We start from the raw sequence: 17,821 nt of genomic DNA, 5'->3' as shown, positions 1-17,821 counted from the left end.
TTTGTTGTAGAAGCAGCAGCAGCAGCAGCAGCAGAAAAGGCACTGTGTCATTGCTTTCTCTGGTGCCTCTGTTGTTTATAGGATAATGAACCTTGCTGTTCAGGATTTTAATTCCAGCACATTCAACTTAAATGTGTGATGCTTTTCAGTAAGGATGCTAATCAAAAAGGCATAGCAGTGTACTCCAAGCAAATTTTATTAGAAGTCTATTCAAGGGAAAAAACACAGACCCTTTGCATGTAATAATTCAAAGTCAATTACCTGAAAGCCAGGTATGAAAAATGTTCTATTAAAATCAGATAGAGAATAGAAACAGTGCTTTTTTAAAATATCACAGGCAACAGACATTTAAGTCTTCCATCATAAATGGCATCAAAGATAGGTATTGATTTCACAGCAAAGCTGCATGCACATCTAGTTTATAATGGAAAGCCTTTGAAATATAAAGCTTTTGCCATGAAATTTGCAGTAATAAAGGTATGCTGCACAAATATGATTTATTGTCTGTCTTACTGACATTTCTCCATAATAAAGACATATGTACATTTTTTAAAGATTTGGCTGGTAAAACCATATTATACTTCATAAAACTTTTGCAGCAAATGCTATTTTACAGAATTGCACTATCCAAATGTGCTTATACTTTGGGAGGAGGAACGGGGTAAAGAAGACGAGGAAATGTTGATATTTATTAGTGGAAGGGGGTAGGTTTTCTTCTTCTTCAAAAAAACCCCAACAATAAAATGGCTCTGTACAAAAAAACCAAACATATGTACAAAATGCTACAAGACTACAAATATTTGTGAGAAGATCTGTCCTTTACCCAGAAAAGGATTTTGTTTTGTTTTTGCCTTCTATATGGTGCCAGCAAAACCAAATCTGGACTCTTACATAAAGCCATTGATGCGGGAAATCATGTGTTTTCCCTCATACACTATTGATGCCTCTCTTTGCATAAGGAAAACAAATACTAAATTCAAATATTTGATACTATTTCATTACATCCACCCAAATGTACCTGTGTTCATTTTTGTGCCTTTCTGTTTCTTTCTTTTAATGCTGGAGGGCCAGGAAGGAAATATTGTTCAGGTTTATTAATGTGTATACATATGTAGGAAAAAATAAAAGCATTGTGTGATACTTTCTGCAGAATTCCCCCAACTCGGTGTTGCAGTAAAATTGTGCACTGGATATTGGTTTTTTTGTTGCATGAAACTTTGTATGATAAATGAATGTTGAATACTGTACTAGACTTTCAGATATTCTGTTGAACTCAGGTTATTTTTGATGTAGTAGAGAAGCATACAACATCAACAATTTCATTATTAGTTTGCTTAATTGTTTCCCAGTATTTTTGTTTTGTACACTTCTTTAATATTAAGCAGTAAACATGGATTCCTTTGGGATAAGTTTGCCCATATAGCTGATGTTGGAAGTGGGGCCTTTAAACATTTTCCCTGTAGAGAGAGACAGAGGTGTATGCTGCACTTGCAATAGGAAGATCTACTTCTTCTTGCAAAGACATGCATACTTCTCTCCTGACTTAGGGCATTAACATATGCAAATACAGAAGATGTATAACTCACATATTTTCTCTATGGAGAGAGAACACTGCTTTAGGAACATCTGCATGCCCTCCTGGACATTAATGTGTACAGATGCAGGAAGTGCAAGTTGTGCTTACTGTATTTGCAAATAGCTTCATGCATGAAGCTGTTCTTAGCTGTGGAAACAGGGGATTTAACCAGTGTATGACCTCCATTCACTCAAGCCTCATGAAATCTTTGAGATCCAACCAGAAGTCATGGCTTGTCAACTATTAAGAGCAATTCCCCTTTTGAATTATTCCTGCTCAAAATTTTATAACCACTCTGCATATGTTGCAACATACAAGGCCATGGAAGCTATATGTCTGAGTGATTATTCTATATTGCAAATGAGTTAAAAACAGGCAAATGTGTGACACAGCAACGTAAAAGCAACATATGCTGCTGAGCTTAAAAAGAATGTGAAAACTCAAAACAATGGTTGAAAAGTAGTAAGCCACAACCTGTTCTATATATGAGGTGAAAGAAGATAAAACATTTTTCTTAAGGACAGTACTGCAATTTCCCTCAAATGATATGGATAACCACTTGGAGTGTCACAAAGTACCTTCCATTAAGCTTTTTCTTCTTGGCATATTTCAGATTGGTAGGGGCAGGCAAATATTTAATGCACACAGAAAAAGATGTACTAAAGGTTGAACTAATTCTTCTTGTTTCATAAAAGCTGAGTTATCCCATTGTAGCTGTTAACGGTAATACTGCTGGCTGGCGGATGAGGATGGGAATGGTGAGGATGAACTAGATGACTTCTACCTGGAATTGCAAAGCAGCATAACAGAAGACTGGTGGAGCATGTTTTCTAGCAGCTTTATATGCAGATGTGTTGCAGAAATGCAGCATAAATAAGTAGGAAAAAAATAAGCAACATTTCACAGCCTCTTGACATAGTTTCCAGGGAAAGTACCAAAGAATTTTGTTCTTCTGGAGGTTCCTGAAAGTAGAAGTAATAAGTGAAACATGGCAGTAGTGGTAACATATTGTTCTCTAGAGAAAATAGTTATGTTTCATTTTAGCATCCTTCATTAGTATATTCAGCTATGTAATTTGGAAAACATGGAATAATACATTGCAAAAGGGAATTAAATATCACATTCAATAAAGCCATGGTAGGTTTGGGGAATCTTTAGCCCTCCAGGTGTCACTGAGCTACAATTCCCTTCAACCCCAGCCAGCATGGCTAGTGGTAAGAGATAATGGGAGCTGTAGTTCAGCAATATCTGGAGAGTCAAAGTTTCCTACACCTAAGCTGCAGGTGCAAAACAGGAAAAACATAGAACTCTTGGAAGTTTTAATTACAGCAGCTCACATTGATGAGGAGGCAAGATGTTTTTAAAATGCAGCTTGACTCTTCAGCAGTACAGGTAGATGCAGTTGAAACTTCGAAGAAACCTCTGATATCATCCATGGTTCTTCCCAAGTCCTATATTCAGTTTTGTTGGACAGTGCTTTCTTAACAGGGAACAAGTGTTACTCAAATGCTTGTTCCATCAAAGTTAATGGGGAAGCCTTCTATGACCAATGCTTAGCATGTGTCAATGCCAGGCATTTGCTGAGGTGTAAATGGAGGGAGCCACTGAGCTCTGAATATTGCAATCTCAGTGGTGCAAGAGAATTCTGAGGGTGTGCTCTCATGTCAAGCAAGCAATCCCGCCAGTTAGAAGCAGAAAGATGAATACACACTGCCTCTGACTTGGCCAAGTCTCATATAGTGGTCATCTGTAAACCTTGCCAGTCAACAGCTCATGCTTGGGATGCAAGAGCCCAAACACCCTACACTGGTTGGCATACTGCTGCATTATCAGTGACTCAGATACAAATGGTTATGGGATTTGGGAAGCTCAAAACATTTTTTGGAGCTGGCCCTTTGTGCGTGCTTTACAGCATCTGCAGAACTCTGGGTAAGGGGATGATATGCATTGTGTGTGTGAAGGAATTAATGCTTGCCACATTCTTTCTAAACAGTGTGATACAATTCATACCAAAGGTTTTTGAAAAGATTCTAACAGGTTTAGTGTCACTGCAGGTATCTCATGAAGTCTGATTTGCCAGCCACAAAGTACTGAGAGTATCCTGCTATGCAATCTCTGAGGTAGCACAAATATCCTAGAGCACTACTAAATTTAAAATTAACATACCCACAAACCATCCATCATCACATTTTTCCATCACATCAATGACATCTCCCTCTCTGAGCTCCAATTCATCTTCGTTCCTAGGAGTATAGTTATACAGAACCTGAAACCTTAAACAGGACAAATGGATGCATTTAAAGAAAAAAAAATGAGCAGCTTTCATTTTTACTTAGCTGGAAAAGCTTGTTAAATAATAGTCCTTTGAAGTTAAAAATAGGTTGCTTACAGGTTGTTGTAGAGACTACAACTCATTATGCATATGGAGTACTTTGAGCACTTGAATATTCTATAGAAATGCAAATTATTCTAACTTACTATTTATTTGGTTAGCTTGTCAATCAGCTACAGTTAACCTCTGATCATTTCCCTATATCTTCCTTCCCATTCTCTTGTACATGACTGTATTTTCATATAATAACCAGGCAGTTGTTTACTAATTTGCCAAGGGAATCTAGACATCTTTCCACAGAGGTTGGATCCTAAGGTATGTTAACTTCACCAAGGTCACAGAAGTTCCCTGTCCCTTAATCTCTGTGACTACCTGCACCCACCAAAGTCTATCTGGAGAATCAGGGGACTCTCTTGAACAATGTGGGACGAGTAGTTTGTATATGTGTGTGTGGGGAGGCCTACCGAAGGAGGAGGAGTTATCCAAAACTAGTCTTGGATTTGAATATAAGTTAGTTCATGGAAGGGATGCTTCCCACCCCTCCCCCAGTAGCTCCCTCTCATGGACTGGCTGGATGCAGAGGAGTGGTGGGAGGCACCACCTGGGGAACCCCCAGAGCCAGGGGATTGGTGGTGGGACAACAATGAATGGTCCGAGGGAGGAGGAGGAGCAGACTGGGGGGAGGTGGTGTTTGAAGCAGAAAACAGATTTTAGTGAGCAGGAAGAGGCTGTGGCAGAGAGAAGTTCTGACTCTGAGGCTGGAGAGGAGGTTGGGCAAGAGGCAGAGTTGAGGGAGACACCCCTCCTCTTGTGACCAGCTCCCCTCCCCCTAGTATCCTAGAACATGCAGAGAAATGAAAAGAACGGAGATTGGTTTTGTGCAGACACAGTTTGTGACTGCTTGGGGAAGACCCTGCAGAGGTGGAGCCTTAGAAAGTGGTGGAAAGGTGGGGACCTTCAGTCCTCATAGCTGTTTGATTGGGGCAAGACTAGGGCTGGGCAGTATTAGATTTTCAGCATTGCAGTGTATCACCAGCCAAACATCACAGTTTGGCGATATATCGCTATGTTGAAAGAGCTGCGTTGGCCCCAGCCTGTGAGACCCTGGGTGAAACCGCTTCAGCTCTCACTGTGCAGGGACTAAGGTGCTTTTACCCCAGGGCTTTGCAGGCTGGGGTGAATGCAGCTGGCCCCAGCCCGCTGCTTGGCACGAAGGCTCCCAGCCCCCAGCTGAGCTAGCCCTCAACTCCCCAAGATGGAGAGAGCCCTGCAACCACAGCCTGACAGGCTCTGTTTGCAGGGCTCCTTCAGCTTTGCTGGCAAGGAGTGGGGGTTTGAGGGAAGTGGCTTCCTTTTCCTCAGAGAAAGAGGCTGCTTGCTCTCCCCCTTCCTTGCCTGAAGATGGAAGGAGTGCTGAGACTGAACCTGACAGGCTCCGTCATCAGGGCTCCCTTTGCCTTTGCTGGCACGGCCCTTTCAGCCAGGCAGCATGAAGCAGAATCTCTGTTCATCCAGCGCATGCACATGCTAGAATGACAGGGTCTTATTTGCACACATCAGCCTGAGATCCCTAATCCTCCTACTTGTGTGCAAGTAGAAGAATGCTTCCTCAGCTGGGGAGCAGGAGCAGTTTAACGAAGCCCCCACCCCACCACTGGCTCGTGCCAGCTGGTGGCAGGTTGGGGCTCCATAAAACTGCTTGGCTGAGGTGAGGGCAGCCACGTGCTCCTCAGCCAAGCAGTTTAAAGAAAAGGAGAAATAAGCTGTCCTGCCTGCTACCTTGCTGTCCTGGTAGCAGAGGGACTCAGGAACTGTGGTGGTTTCACTAGCAATATACCGCTGAGTGAAACCACCATCACAGTCTTACCCTCATATCGGTCCTGGGTGATATATTGCCCAAGCCTAGGGAAGAGTTGCTGGGATCACTAGGCCTGCACTGTTTTGGTTTTTTGAATAAAGACTTAACTGCACTGACACCATGTTTTTTATTGCTGACCTGCGCTTAATTCTGACTCCTGACACTCCCTAGCCCATCCTTTCAGGGGGCATAATTGACTGCATGGCGAAAATGAGGATAGGGAATGTTTCCTTCCATGAAGTTACTTAAATTAACTTCCTTAGGGCCAAGCCATAGTATCTATTGTGTGGATACTACATTTCTTAAAGATAAACTTGTAATACTTTGTTCCTTAGGGAAAACAAATGTATTCTCCCTACCACCTCCTCCTTAGTTCATCTCAGCAATCTGCCAATGCCAGATGAAATGTGAACTGGGCAAGGCACCTATTGGTTTGTGCCTGTGACAGCACCAGACCTATGTCCACTGAGTCCTCTCTTGCTGCATCACACAAGTGATGGAGAGCTCATGCAGTCCTTAAAAGATAAAGGTGCATGTGTATATAGGAAGGAGCCCTAGTAAGGCTGTCCCATCCTAGGATTCTGGAGAATTTAAATTTTAATGGACTGAAATGTGCCCAACTGTGATGGATTGTGCACTGGCATTCTTTTTATTGTCTGCTGTTATTACTATGCTGTAAGAAGAGTTACAGGGTTGTGCAGTAACTAAGTAAAATAGATCTAATATACTGAGTGTTCAGATCTTATGCTTCATTGTTAGAAATTATTGACCGACTAGCGAGAATGTTGAACAGGAACAACCAGTCATGTCTTCTTTCCAGAATATAAGAAGAGCCCTGCCAAGTCAGAACAAAGGCTCATTCTGTTCTCACAGTAGTCAACCAGAAACCTATAGGAAGCCTGCAAGAAGCATCTGAGTGCAACAGCACTCTCCCCATTTGTTGTTCTAAGCAGTTGGTCTACAAAAGCTCCCCCTCTCTACACCATTTGCAGGCTAACTCTTGACTTTTTCCTACTTTAAGTACTATGTCCAACACATCAACAAAGGAGGTATTTATGTATAAATCTCATAAACTAATTTACTTCCCATCATAATTGGAAATAGAACTCATTTCTGAGATTAAAATTGCATTAAGTGCCAAAAGTGAATTTGATCAGTAATTTGTACGTTGCCTGTCACCACTAAGAGGTGCCAGAATATTCAGTGTAACAACTTAATTAGCATGACATTTACTTGTGTGTGCTTGAATTTCAACTACAACTGTTAAGTTGTTTTCAGTAATGGTGATACATGTTCAGATTTTAACACTCCAAAGGAGCTATAAAAGGAAAGCTTTCGGCAACTGAATAAAATGATGCAATACACCAGCTACACAACTTGCACAACTTCCACTGGCATTGTTATGTGCAAATGAAGTCTGTCTAGATTTTCACAAAAAATGAAGTTGCCTTCTACTTAGCAGGACCAATGGTCCATCTAGCCAGTACAGTTTCTCCTGACTGGCAGAGCAGCTTTCCAAGGTCTCATTCAGAGAGTTTTTCCAACCCGGCTAACAGTACTAGTGAGGTGGTGCATTGCTCACCTAGCTTCCCAGTGCTAGGTGTTGCTGCTGGTTATTGAGATGGGGAGGGGCAGGGGAAGCTCAGTGTGATGTAGATGCAGTGGCAGATTGGCTTTGCCATTGTGCTCACACTGCACTGAGCAGCCTGTACTTCATCCCTTTGCCTCTCAGTAACCAGCAGCGATGCTCAGCCTGCATCTCCCCACTTCTGCCTAATACCCAATATCACTTTGACTGAAGATAACAACATAGAGTTGTTCCTTGCCATAGAGTTTTGAAAAAGCTCTCTAAAATGTTCATGACCAAAGTGCACAACCCAACTTCAACTCACTTTGAAAGGGATGCTGCTGATGTTATGCTTCTTGTGCATGAACAGGAGCTCTTGAGTTTTAGGAGCGTTTAATGAATGGCAGTATGGGTCATGGGTCTATGTATGAGTCAATGGTGAGAGTCAGAGGCAGATAGCATGTTTTAAAGGGACAGCCAACACTGCCCATATCATTACACATATGTTGTCCATGCACTGCTGTGCCATGGGTTGCAAGCTGCCTCAGTAGACAGCTTCTGGGATGGCAAATACTCCCTACTCAACCACACTAGAAATTTACCAATGTCATTTAGATAAAAACTTTAGTAGATTAAAATACTTACGGTTCCCCCCCACTGTGTATATTTTCATGAGCAAACACAGGGCGCTGTGGCTGAAATGAAATGAGTTGAAATGTAATAAGAGTATAAATGGCTACAAATCCAGGTATAGCTTTCCACAGTCCTATATAATTTGCACCCCTAGGACCACCATGCACAGCTCACCAAGTGCTCAACAACAACAATCCTCCCCATATTACTGGTCCTGAGGCTGCATATAAAAACAGTTTAACAAATAGCTAAAGGTCACAATGCAGAAGCACATAGAGCCAAGTAGGATATTTGTGATGCAGGCCTCATTTACTGGCTGTCTGCTTCACAAATAAATTAAACAACTAAAAGCAAAGCAAACCAACCCCCAAAGCGTAAAAGAAAAGAGGAGATGCTAGGATTTCTTTAACACCTTTTGCAACCTTAATTATCATCAGCATAAATATCACCATGCCAAAGAAAGCTGTTAAGTGTCATATATACTGCTAGTCTATAAAATGCACAAATGAATATACAATTTTAATCCAAACAAGCAGCCTCAGACAAGCAGAAAGCAAATCAGTGTGAATAACACTGACCGAACAAGCAGCCATTCCTTATGATTGCTCAATACCACATTCTTGCAAAAGTACTCTCAGATATCTAATTGGCAACTACCACATGCTATGTTTGTTAATGATACTGCCTAGTTCTGAGAGGACTGTGGAAGGTTTTTTTTTAAAAAAACAAAAATAAACTATCCCATAGGGAATGAGAAAAGAGAAAAAAATTATTAAAAGAATGCAGATAAATTATCAACATGTAGCCTTTTAAGGGGAAAATGGTAACCAAAGCCAGTATAAAAAGCTGAAAAGCAATTTTCATTTCCCACCACGGATTGGCATTAAAGTTCTGAAAAACAAACTGAATATTTTTAACATAAAAGAAACTGCCTTTATTGAACAGAAAGGTAAGTAAACATACATAAATACCCAGCAGACTTAGTGTAACAAAATAAATATGGAAGTTTTCAAAATATAAAAGGGAATCCATGGTTTAGGATTCATGACTTGAAGTTCACAGTTCAAAAGAACAGCTATTAGGGTATATTTATGTAACTGTCTCATAGTTTGATTTTATGTGGATCCTGATTTTATGAATGGACCACAAATGATGGACATGAAGTGAACAATGTAGTCTGAGCTTTTTCAGATCAGTATAACCCAATTCCATCTTAAATGTGAGAGAAAGGTAGTCCTTGGACTTGCAGGACTGGACTTGCAATGATTTGTACCAATTATAGACGCTAACTAGTCTTCAAGATGGGTCTATCAAGAGTACAGTAAAGTAATCAAGTCTCGGGATCATATGGTCAACAAATGGTTGATGAGAAAAGAATATACCGGTAGCTTTCTTAGTAAAAGGCCCTTGCTACTTACAATTAAGCCTCATAAATAAGTATCCAATATTTTTTCCGTGTAACTGTACATGATTGTAACACTATAAGAACACTTACATTTTTTCAAACATAAACTTCTTAATGCAAACATGATCATCCCTGACTCCTTCTCTTGTAGTTCAGATAAATGAAGTTTGTAATGTATACAAAAATGATTAGATTCAAATATGTATAACATTTGGTTGTACATAAAATGCAGAAATCACACACATTACTTTCAAAGACAGAGTATGGACAATTATAATAAGAGATTGTACTGTATAGAGGATGCAGCTTAATGTGAATAAGCAAGAAAAAGCTGATGCAGATGGCAGCTCAGAGAATCAGTGCGATGAAAAGGCATGGCGTCAAGTGAGTGCAACATATGTTGCCATAGCAGCAAAATATTTTGGTGTGTGTGTGTGCGATCATGCATTTGGAAACAACAAGGAACAGCAACACAGACATTACGAATGAGGTCTTCTTATTTAGCCTTTGCAAATGGTCTCATAAGTAAGATACTTAGAAATGAGAGGAACTACTTAAGAAGGAAGGGAGAGTTAAACACAGATTGGTTAGAGAAATTGCTTCTTTTTAGGGCTGTTTCACACATACTTGCAATTTACAATTCCCCAGCAGAACGGTCCAAATCAAGCACAGCTTCCTGTGGCCTCCACACTTTTATCACTCAAGCTTTTTCCATTTTAAAGAGATTTTTTTCCATTTTCCATTTTAAGCTTTTTCCATTTTAAAGAGAATTTACTTAAGCATGTGAGCCCCAGACTTCACAATGAGAAACCAAATTCCTTATGCTAGGGGAAACCTGGCAATATCAGGGCCATATGGTACCATACCCTATGTAAATAGCTGTGCCCTCTGACTGGCGAGCTGCAAGATCTCCTTGTCATAACAGGGCTACGAGGAGGTTTGCCGATGACAAATATCTCTCTTTTTAAATCGGCCTGGAAAAACCATAAACATGGGGGTCAATTCATCTAAAAGTCTAGACGGGCAATTTTACTGTTGTCATATCATTCTCACTTGCAAGCTGCACAAACCAGCTTTCAAATCTCCAAAATGCCCTTGTGCAAAAAGACATGCACATCTGTTAATCCACTGTGGCGCAAAGCTATGATGATCATTTTCCTTAATGCCACACTCCCCCCACCCCACCCCCGTCCTCAAGCACTTAAAAATTGCAATGCCTACCAGTCTACCTGGGGCAGAAGATCCTATCACAAAATGCAGCACTGTACATTTTCAAGTTTAATAATGGAGCAACCTCAAAAGCAAACAGCACTCATAGCTAGGAGGAAAATATTAGTAGCTGAGGCATTATAACTCTCGAGAGATTAAAAGGAGCTCATTGCGAAAATCTGACCTGCATTCTAAGCATCTCAATGTGTCTTTTGCATGAGTGAATATAAGTAGAGAGGAAGTGATATATGAAAGGGAGATGAAGCTGATGCCTCCTTAAATTAGATTCCAAAGCTTGACTGAGAAGATGGGTGTGAAAAAAAATAAACAATTACAGGATTCTAAGAGTGCCTTTGCACATTCCAATAAGTGTTGAAGCAGACAGTGTGGGTCACATACTCCTTCTGCAAAATTCAAAAGCACTCTTACAAAGTGATTTTTTTTTGGAGTCAAAAAGCAATGATTTATTATTTCTCAGTGCCATTACACTAGTTCTTGTTTCAGTTGTAGTACCTGCTAATGATAGAACAGGCTAAAATGCTAACTGGATTCGTAGCAGCATAAGCAGTGCATGAATAATATTCTCTTGCAGGAATTCCTGCAATGGTGGATTGGATATCTGTGAATAGACCGTGCCACTGTGAGTGGCTGACCAGTGTTGGTAGGAATAGCATAATTCAATGAAAGGGAATAATGAGATTTCAGTTCAGATTGGCTACACCTCCCCCCCCCCCACATGATTCCAGATGTGTGGTATGCTTTTGATCTAAAATGTCTGTATGTGAGTTCAGAAGGATTGCTATGCATGCTTTGAGCAATATGGAAGTGGTATCAACCTAGGCCGAGTCTAACCAGGTGCTCCATGATGAGACACAACACCAACCTGGCAAGAAGCCCTGGGCCTCCTGAGTCCCTTCCTATGAGACTAGGTGTGTTATCAAAAGAGTTGTCTATCTGTTTGCTGGTAGGAATGGCAAGGTATCTGAGGCCTGTGATAGCCTCTTCCACTTGTCCATTCCCATCGGGACTTCCAAGACCATGGTTCTCCCTAGTTAGTAAGTTGTCATGTGTATGGGGATCCCAGCTATGCTGGTGTCTCAATTCTAGCCTGGCTTTGTGTACTCCTAGAACTGGCTGGGAAGCCAGGCAGGCAAGTGTAATTTGGCTCTCAAGAATAGGAATGAATATGCTTGCTATAAGAGTAAGAAATACATATGCATGCTAGGTAGCTTGTTCAGGATTTTAATGAGTTATTTATGTTTATACCAGCTGAGTAGATAAAAGTCCACACCATAAAAGTCAATAGTGATTTCCCAGCAGATTGGATGAAGGGCTTTGGATGAAGTCCTTACTGATAAAAATTTGTATAGCAAATGTCTTAGTAGTATTAAGGAGGAATCAAAATCTAGACATATACAAGAAAAATTGTAGGAAGTAAGGACTATGAATGATTCTATGTGCCAAAATTTTATCTCTGCTGATTTATATATATATTGTTTGGCATGTCCTAATTCTGATGCACTGATTTCAGTAGTGACATAACTTTTGCTCAGTTGCACCAGTGTATTGAAGATTGGAGTATTTGGTGAATGGTGTACATTTAAATACTTGGTGCTGCAACGTTTAGATCTGACTGCATGCTTATGTCATTAAATGTTAGTCACCATCAAATCTGATTTTAAATTATTAGGTTAACCTCCAGGCTTCCCGAATGTCAGGCATTTGAGAAGGCATGCAGCATTTCATATTATAACAGATATTGTTGTTACCTTTAATTTTGGCGAATGTTTCTCCTGTCTGTACGACAGTTTGGAAAGGAGAGGGGGTGAGTGGGTGACAGCAGGCTTGGAAGATGTAGAAATGCATTCAGAGAAAGATGTTTTGGCTGAGTGAAATGGAGGACTGGAAGCAAGGCAAGAAGGAGAGGTAGAAGGTGCTTGCGTCTCATAGGGAAGTGAAGCTGGCTTAAACATTTAAAGAAAGACAGTAATTGAGCAGAAGAGCAATTACAAAGGGAGCAATAAAGCAGAGAGAGGAATACTGCACCACCACCAGTGAAAGGAAATGAGACACCCCCAACCTTCCCACTCATTGCTGTGTTCAGTAAGGTTAATTGAGTACATATAGGACAATGCAATTATTGGAAATACATGGATCGATCTCTGTGCTCAGCAGGACTGTTTCCTATCTGCCTACTTGAATAGCAGCTCCCTGTTCCTGGCATAGTGGGTCCCTGCTCCTGCACCTCACAGTGCAGCAAGCTGCTTCTTAAATGCTCCCACATTTAGAAAGCAGTCTACAGTGAAGGTCAGGGAGGAAAAGAAAAGGCTTGTGCATGTAGAGTTAACAAGTATGCCTGGAAAATGTTTGCTGGATTGCAGCCCTTGTCTCTCTTGGACAAGGATAGCCAATGCTTGTATTCTTTCAGGTGGTGAAGGCATATTCTGCTTCTCAGAAAAGGGCCTGAAGCATGTTTTGTCATGCAAACTGATCACTCCATGCAGGTTCAGGCTTTAACACCGTTGGGAGCAAGTCTAGCGGAATGCAAGTGACCAGGGACCACAACACACACACTGTTTTTGCTGCCTGTGTGTGCACAGTGGTGATGCTGGAAAACAAACATTATAAATGGCTGGTTCCACAGTTGGGATGCTACATACAAATTCTTAAGAGAGATGTAACATTAGACGGAAGACAATCTTACAAGCCAAAAATCCTCCCCCCTTTTCTTATGAGTAAAACTGTGGGAAACATTTTATGACAACTTGATTAAAATTCAGTAGAACCACCAGGGACTAATTAGAACGGCGCTGGCGCCAGACTCAACCGCTGTCAGTTGGCAGTTTCTAAAGCTAGATGGTTCTTTTTTTGTTATCAAGCAAAGCTCTGTGCTCAATGATTGTGTAAACTGGCTACCCTCACCCTTCATGTGGTGGGGTAAGCAGAAGTTGTTTGTGGCTTGCTCACATTTCAAGGAATTCAGTGTTATACACACCATGTGTAGGTATAAAGTATAAAACAGCATTAACTTTAATGGGTATTCTGGGTAATGCTTCCTTTATATCAGAAACCTATGGGGAATTATTCAAGTTAACTAGATCAGGGTAGCCAATGCAGTACCTTCCAAATGCTGTTGGATTACTGTTACCTGACTACTGTCAATGCTTGCTGAGGCTGTCAGGAATTTTAGTCCAATGACATCCGGAGGACATGTTGGTCACTTCTGAACAAGAGAGTGACCTATAAATAAATGGGCATTTCCTGAATGACTTACTGTAAAGTTTTTGAGACAAAACTAGATGGCATGCTAAAGGTGTGTGTCTCTGAATAAGTAGCATCCCACGGTGGTGCGACTTGAATCAGTGCCGTGTGTAGAAGGAGAGGTGTTAATTATCTATTAAAAGCCAGAAGTTTCTGTTTGCCATAGGAGAAGAGATGGTATAGCTACAAATAGCATCTCCCCTTCTGGGGCAAATTGGCCGCTGTGGTCTGGTGGTGGAGCATTTGTATTGGGGAAATTGCATGGGGGTGACAGATTTTACACTCCTTCCTCCCTAGGAAAGTATGATCACATTGGCATGTCTTCTAGTTTGACCAGGAGTTGTGCCAAACTACTTAGTGCCCATCAAAGCAACCAATGGTTTTTCATTCCTGATGACAGCCGCAACTAATGGCGGCTAGCTCCAGAAGGAAGGAAGGAGAGACTTTATTCAGTTAGGGTAAACTAAATTATAATGTGACATTTCTTCCCATCTCCAAAATAAAAGAACTGGAGAGAGGGCTTGTGCGTTAATGTGCATTCTACTGTTCTCAAAATATTGCAGTTTATACTAGAAAGGCACATGCAGGCAGAAACACACACAACGGAAAGTTAAGACTTGAATTCATGATGAGAATGTAGGAGTTTATCTTAAGAAGTTTAAATACCTCTTTTTTAGTATCTGGTGAACTGTCCCCTTCGCAAGGTATCATAGGTTCTCTCTTAACTGATATGAGTGACTCTAAATTGTCATGGCTCAGCTCTTCCTCTATGTGAAGCCTTGCCAGTTGTTCTGTTACATCAGGGGCACGCCTGTAGAAACCTGAATCTTTACATTTTGACCGGCCCCCTTGGATTATCGCTAGCAGCTCTTCACAGATTTCTTCTTCTGGTTCGTCAGTCTCCGTCAGGGTTCTGAATAATGGGTCTTCTTTGGAGAGAACAAGAGCAGGGCCTGCTATTCCTTGAACTTCCGGAGTTGTTTGTGAGAAATTTTTCCTTTCCTTGGTGGTGGGGCTTCCTCTCAGCTCTCTGAAATTGCTACATTTACTTTCGCGCAGATTTACACTATTGGTAACAGGCTTACGCACGTTGTCATGAAACCAGGTTGCTGGAGGAGGTGATTTACAGGCAGATGAAGAAAATGGCTGAGGTGAAGTTGGAGATTCAGGGAAGGAGTGGGAAGCCTTTGGTGAGGTAATTGGAACAAAATGGTCATGCTTTACTTGAGGAGTGATATGATCTGAATGCCCCAGCACGCTCTGCGGACCTGTCAAAGCTAGAGTGCCAAGTTCCTCTAAATCAGAAAGAAAGAGTTTGGGAAAAGGTGGAGGAGTTGGGGAAGGTGTACTTGAAGGTGTGACGGCAAGAGTCAGTGACAACCATTCATCGGTGACAGCCTGAAGATTCCCTTTATTAGAATCTGGACAAGGAGAGGATCGGTACCTGAGAGGAGGGGATGATGCTTTGGAATCCAACTTGAGAAATAAGGGAAAGCATAGAAATTAAAACAAAGTAAAAAAAAGGCAATGGGCTCAGGTGTGTGTGTGTACACACACACACACACACACACACACACACACACCTATGACATCTCCTGGCCATAGGATATTATTTCATTGAGCATAAATGTCTGAAATCATTATCACATGAATCAGAAGAGCAGAAAGCATATCTGAAAAGTGAAACTGTATCAGGTTCATGCCCAGAGCTTAAATGTCAAACATCAAGACAGATCTGAATCACTGAGTTCATGAAGTGAATTTGATCCATGAGAGTTATGTTCTCTCTACTGTCCTTTAGTAAGCCTATGACTAACGGTCCAAATGTTATTGCCAGAATTCCCCAAACCATGGCTATTCTTATTTTTAGAGCAGAGTGGTGCTGTCAAAAAAATATAAATGCAGCTCAGATTGGGGTACTATTAAATACTAGTGAATATTAACACCAACTGGGCAATCTCAGGTTGTGCAAGCATTAAAAGAAAATCATCACTTGACATGGAAACTTTGCAGAAACATTTTAAATACAACTGCATACTGCATTTGACGTATAATTACATGTCTTTCAAAAGTATACAGCATTCCGATGCTACTTATTGCACATCATAGACAATTATTGTAAACACACACAGCCATATATTTTGAATATCCTTATTGGCTGAATCATATTGTAAAATTAAATATTGATTGAAGTTTCCTTCTGGCAAAATAAAGGTCCTTTTTGTAACAACAGGAAGAGTTGGGATTCATACGTATATTGCATCGGTAGATATCCATTGCTTCAGTAAATACTGAAAATGTAGTTTTTGTTATTAAAACTCAAAATTAATCCTTCATTTGAAAAGAAAAGAAAAACTTTTGAGATAATTCTTGGAATGATTGAAATCAACTCTAGGGGTAAAGGGTGGCACCTTATACAGCATCAGACCACTGGTCTATCTAGCGTGGTATTTTCCGTACTGATAGGCAGCAGCTCTCTAGGGTTTTATCTACCTCACAGTAGCCTTTCCCCCTCCCTCTCCCTCTCTGCACAGCAAGAGAGAGACAGAGCTCCTTGCGATAGCTGGTAGCCAACTGCCATTCTTTTCAACCCTGCTGCCACAGCTGGGGTGACACAGTATCAGGATGCCACTCTGAGGAACAGTCTTGCAGGGAAGAGGATTCAGCGACCCTTGAGCAGGAGGCTTGACAGAGATCTTTATTCTCTTTTTCTCTTCCAGGCTTGCTCTCAGCCAGGTCTCAGTGAAAAATACCCAGCCACTATGGGCACCAGCCATATATAGATCCCATAGGCCCACTCTTCTCTTTCCATGATACAGGCTACTCCTGGTTGGACCAGTTGGTATGTATGGTTGTGGGGACAAGTAGGGCATTTGGATCTATGGGAGGGTGTGTGCAGGCCTGTGCACACTTCTCTGTGCTCTTCTGACAAAGGGCAAGTGAGCAAGGAGAGGAAATAGTTTCATAATTTTCTCTGTGATGCAGTTAGAGCAATGGTCCTCAATTTTAACATTATTAGGGACCACTTATTGCTGGGGGCCTCAGACGACTACTTACTACAACCTTTTAGCTCTTCAGCACCACCAGTGCAGTATTGTGGAAATGAGGTGTCTGAGGTTGAGAAAAGTCCTTTTAACTGGTAATTTTTAGGGGAAAATAAGTAAACAGCATTTTAAAAAAATGAAGGTCATGAGTAATAGGCCAGAGCCTTGCTATTTTGAGACATCTGTCCCTGGTCAAAAGAGACTTGACCTCAGTCATTAGGAAAAATCAGGTGCAGGGCCAAGTACAGGCGATCTCTACTGAAATATAACCTTTGTGTAGACCACACAAATGGAGCTTGCCGACCACTAGTGATCTGTAGGCCACAATATGAGAACCTCTGGGTTTGAGGATGATTTGAACTGATTACATGGTAAACATTAAAAGAGTTCATCAACTATATTTTTGGTGCTCAGAAGAGAAGAAGAGAAGTGGGGATGGAAAGAGCTCAACTGCTAGTTGACATATGTTTTGGACACATAGAGAGGGAGAAAATGAATTCTGTTTGCAAAATGTTAAAGCTTTTTCAATTAGCACCCCTCTAGTAATCATCTATACATAGAAAATATTATGAACAATGAGACATAAAGTGATAGTTCTCCACTAAAATCCAATATATTCATGGATTGAAGAGATTTTATGGTGGGTGGTGGTGGTAGTAGTAAGAGAGTCTATTCTCTCTTTTGTTATGAAACATTTAGGTGGAGAGTGTCCATCAATTGCTAGCTGCAACTGTATACTAGCAAAATACCCTACTGACACCTGCACATATTAAAATGTTGGAGAAACTGCAATTAATAGTACATCACAATGACAGTAACACCTTACATTCAAATAGTTTATCATAGTGTTAATCCTCTTTTGTTCAACATCTGACATTACAAGAGCTGGAGATTTGAGATATGATTTTAGGACAGAAACATAGCTTGATGGACAGG

General features: G+C 40.9%; 1 protein-coding gene and 1 long non-coding RNA gene across 24 annotated transcripts in view; one reads left to right on the top strand and one right to left on the bottom strand.

Moving 5' to 3' along the window:
• Positions 1 to 17,821, top strand: part of LOC310852524 — a 108,549-nt gene that overhangs the window by 45,608 nt on the left and 45,120 nt on the right. The window contains exon 4 of the long non-coding RNA XR_014568202.1: positions 16,562 to 16,683. This is a non-coding gene — a long non-coding RNA (uncharacterized lncRNA). The remainder of the gene's footprint in view (positions 1 to 16,561; positions 16,684 to 17,821) is intronic.
• SORBS2 (sorbin and SH3 domain containing 2) overlaps positions 179 to 17,821 on the bottom strand; it is a gene marked incomplete at its 3' end in the record, with an annotated part of 250,265 nt that continues 232,622 nt past the window's right edge. For 21 of the 23 annotated variants that reach the window (XM_083755286.1, XM_083755280.1, XM_083755275.1 and 18 more), the window contains 6 exons: positions 14,508 to 15,317; positions 12,350 to 12,544; positions 10,238 to 10,345; positions 7,979 to 8,028; positions 3,743 to 3,849; positions 179 to 2,538 (listed from right to left, as the gene is read on the bottom strand). In XM_083755286.1, coding sequence (XP_083611412.1) covers positions 2,477 to 2,538; positions 3,743 to 3,849; positions 7,979 to 8,028; positions 10,238 to 10,345; positions 12,350 to 12,544; positions 14,508 to 15,317 — 1,332 coding nt within the window. The remainder of the gene's footprint in view (positions 2,539 to 3,742; positions 3,850 to 7,978; positions 8,029 to 10,237; positions 10,346 to 12,349; positions 12,545 to 14,507; positions 15,318 to 17,821) is intronic. The other 2 variants (XM_083755283.1, XM_083755282.1) reach the window with 1 other exon arrangement.

The sequence above is a fragment of the Podarcis gaigeae genome, assembly GCF_964106915.1.
Source record: "Podarcis gaigeae genome assembly, chromosome: 9".
Classification (NCBI taxonomy): Eukaryota; Metazoa; Chordata; class Lepidosauria; order Squamata; family Lacertidae; genus Podarcis; species Podarcis gaigeae.
This window is presented reverse-complemented; position numbering and strand designations above follow the sequence as displayed.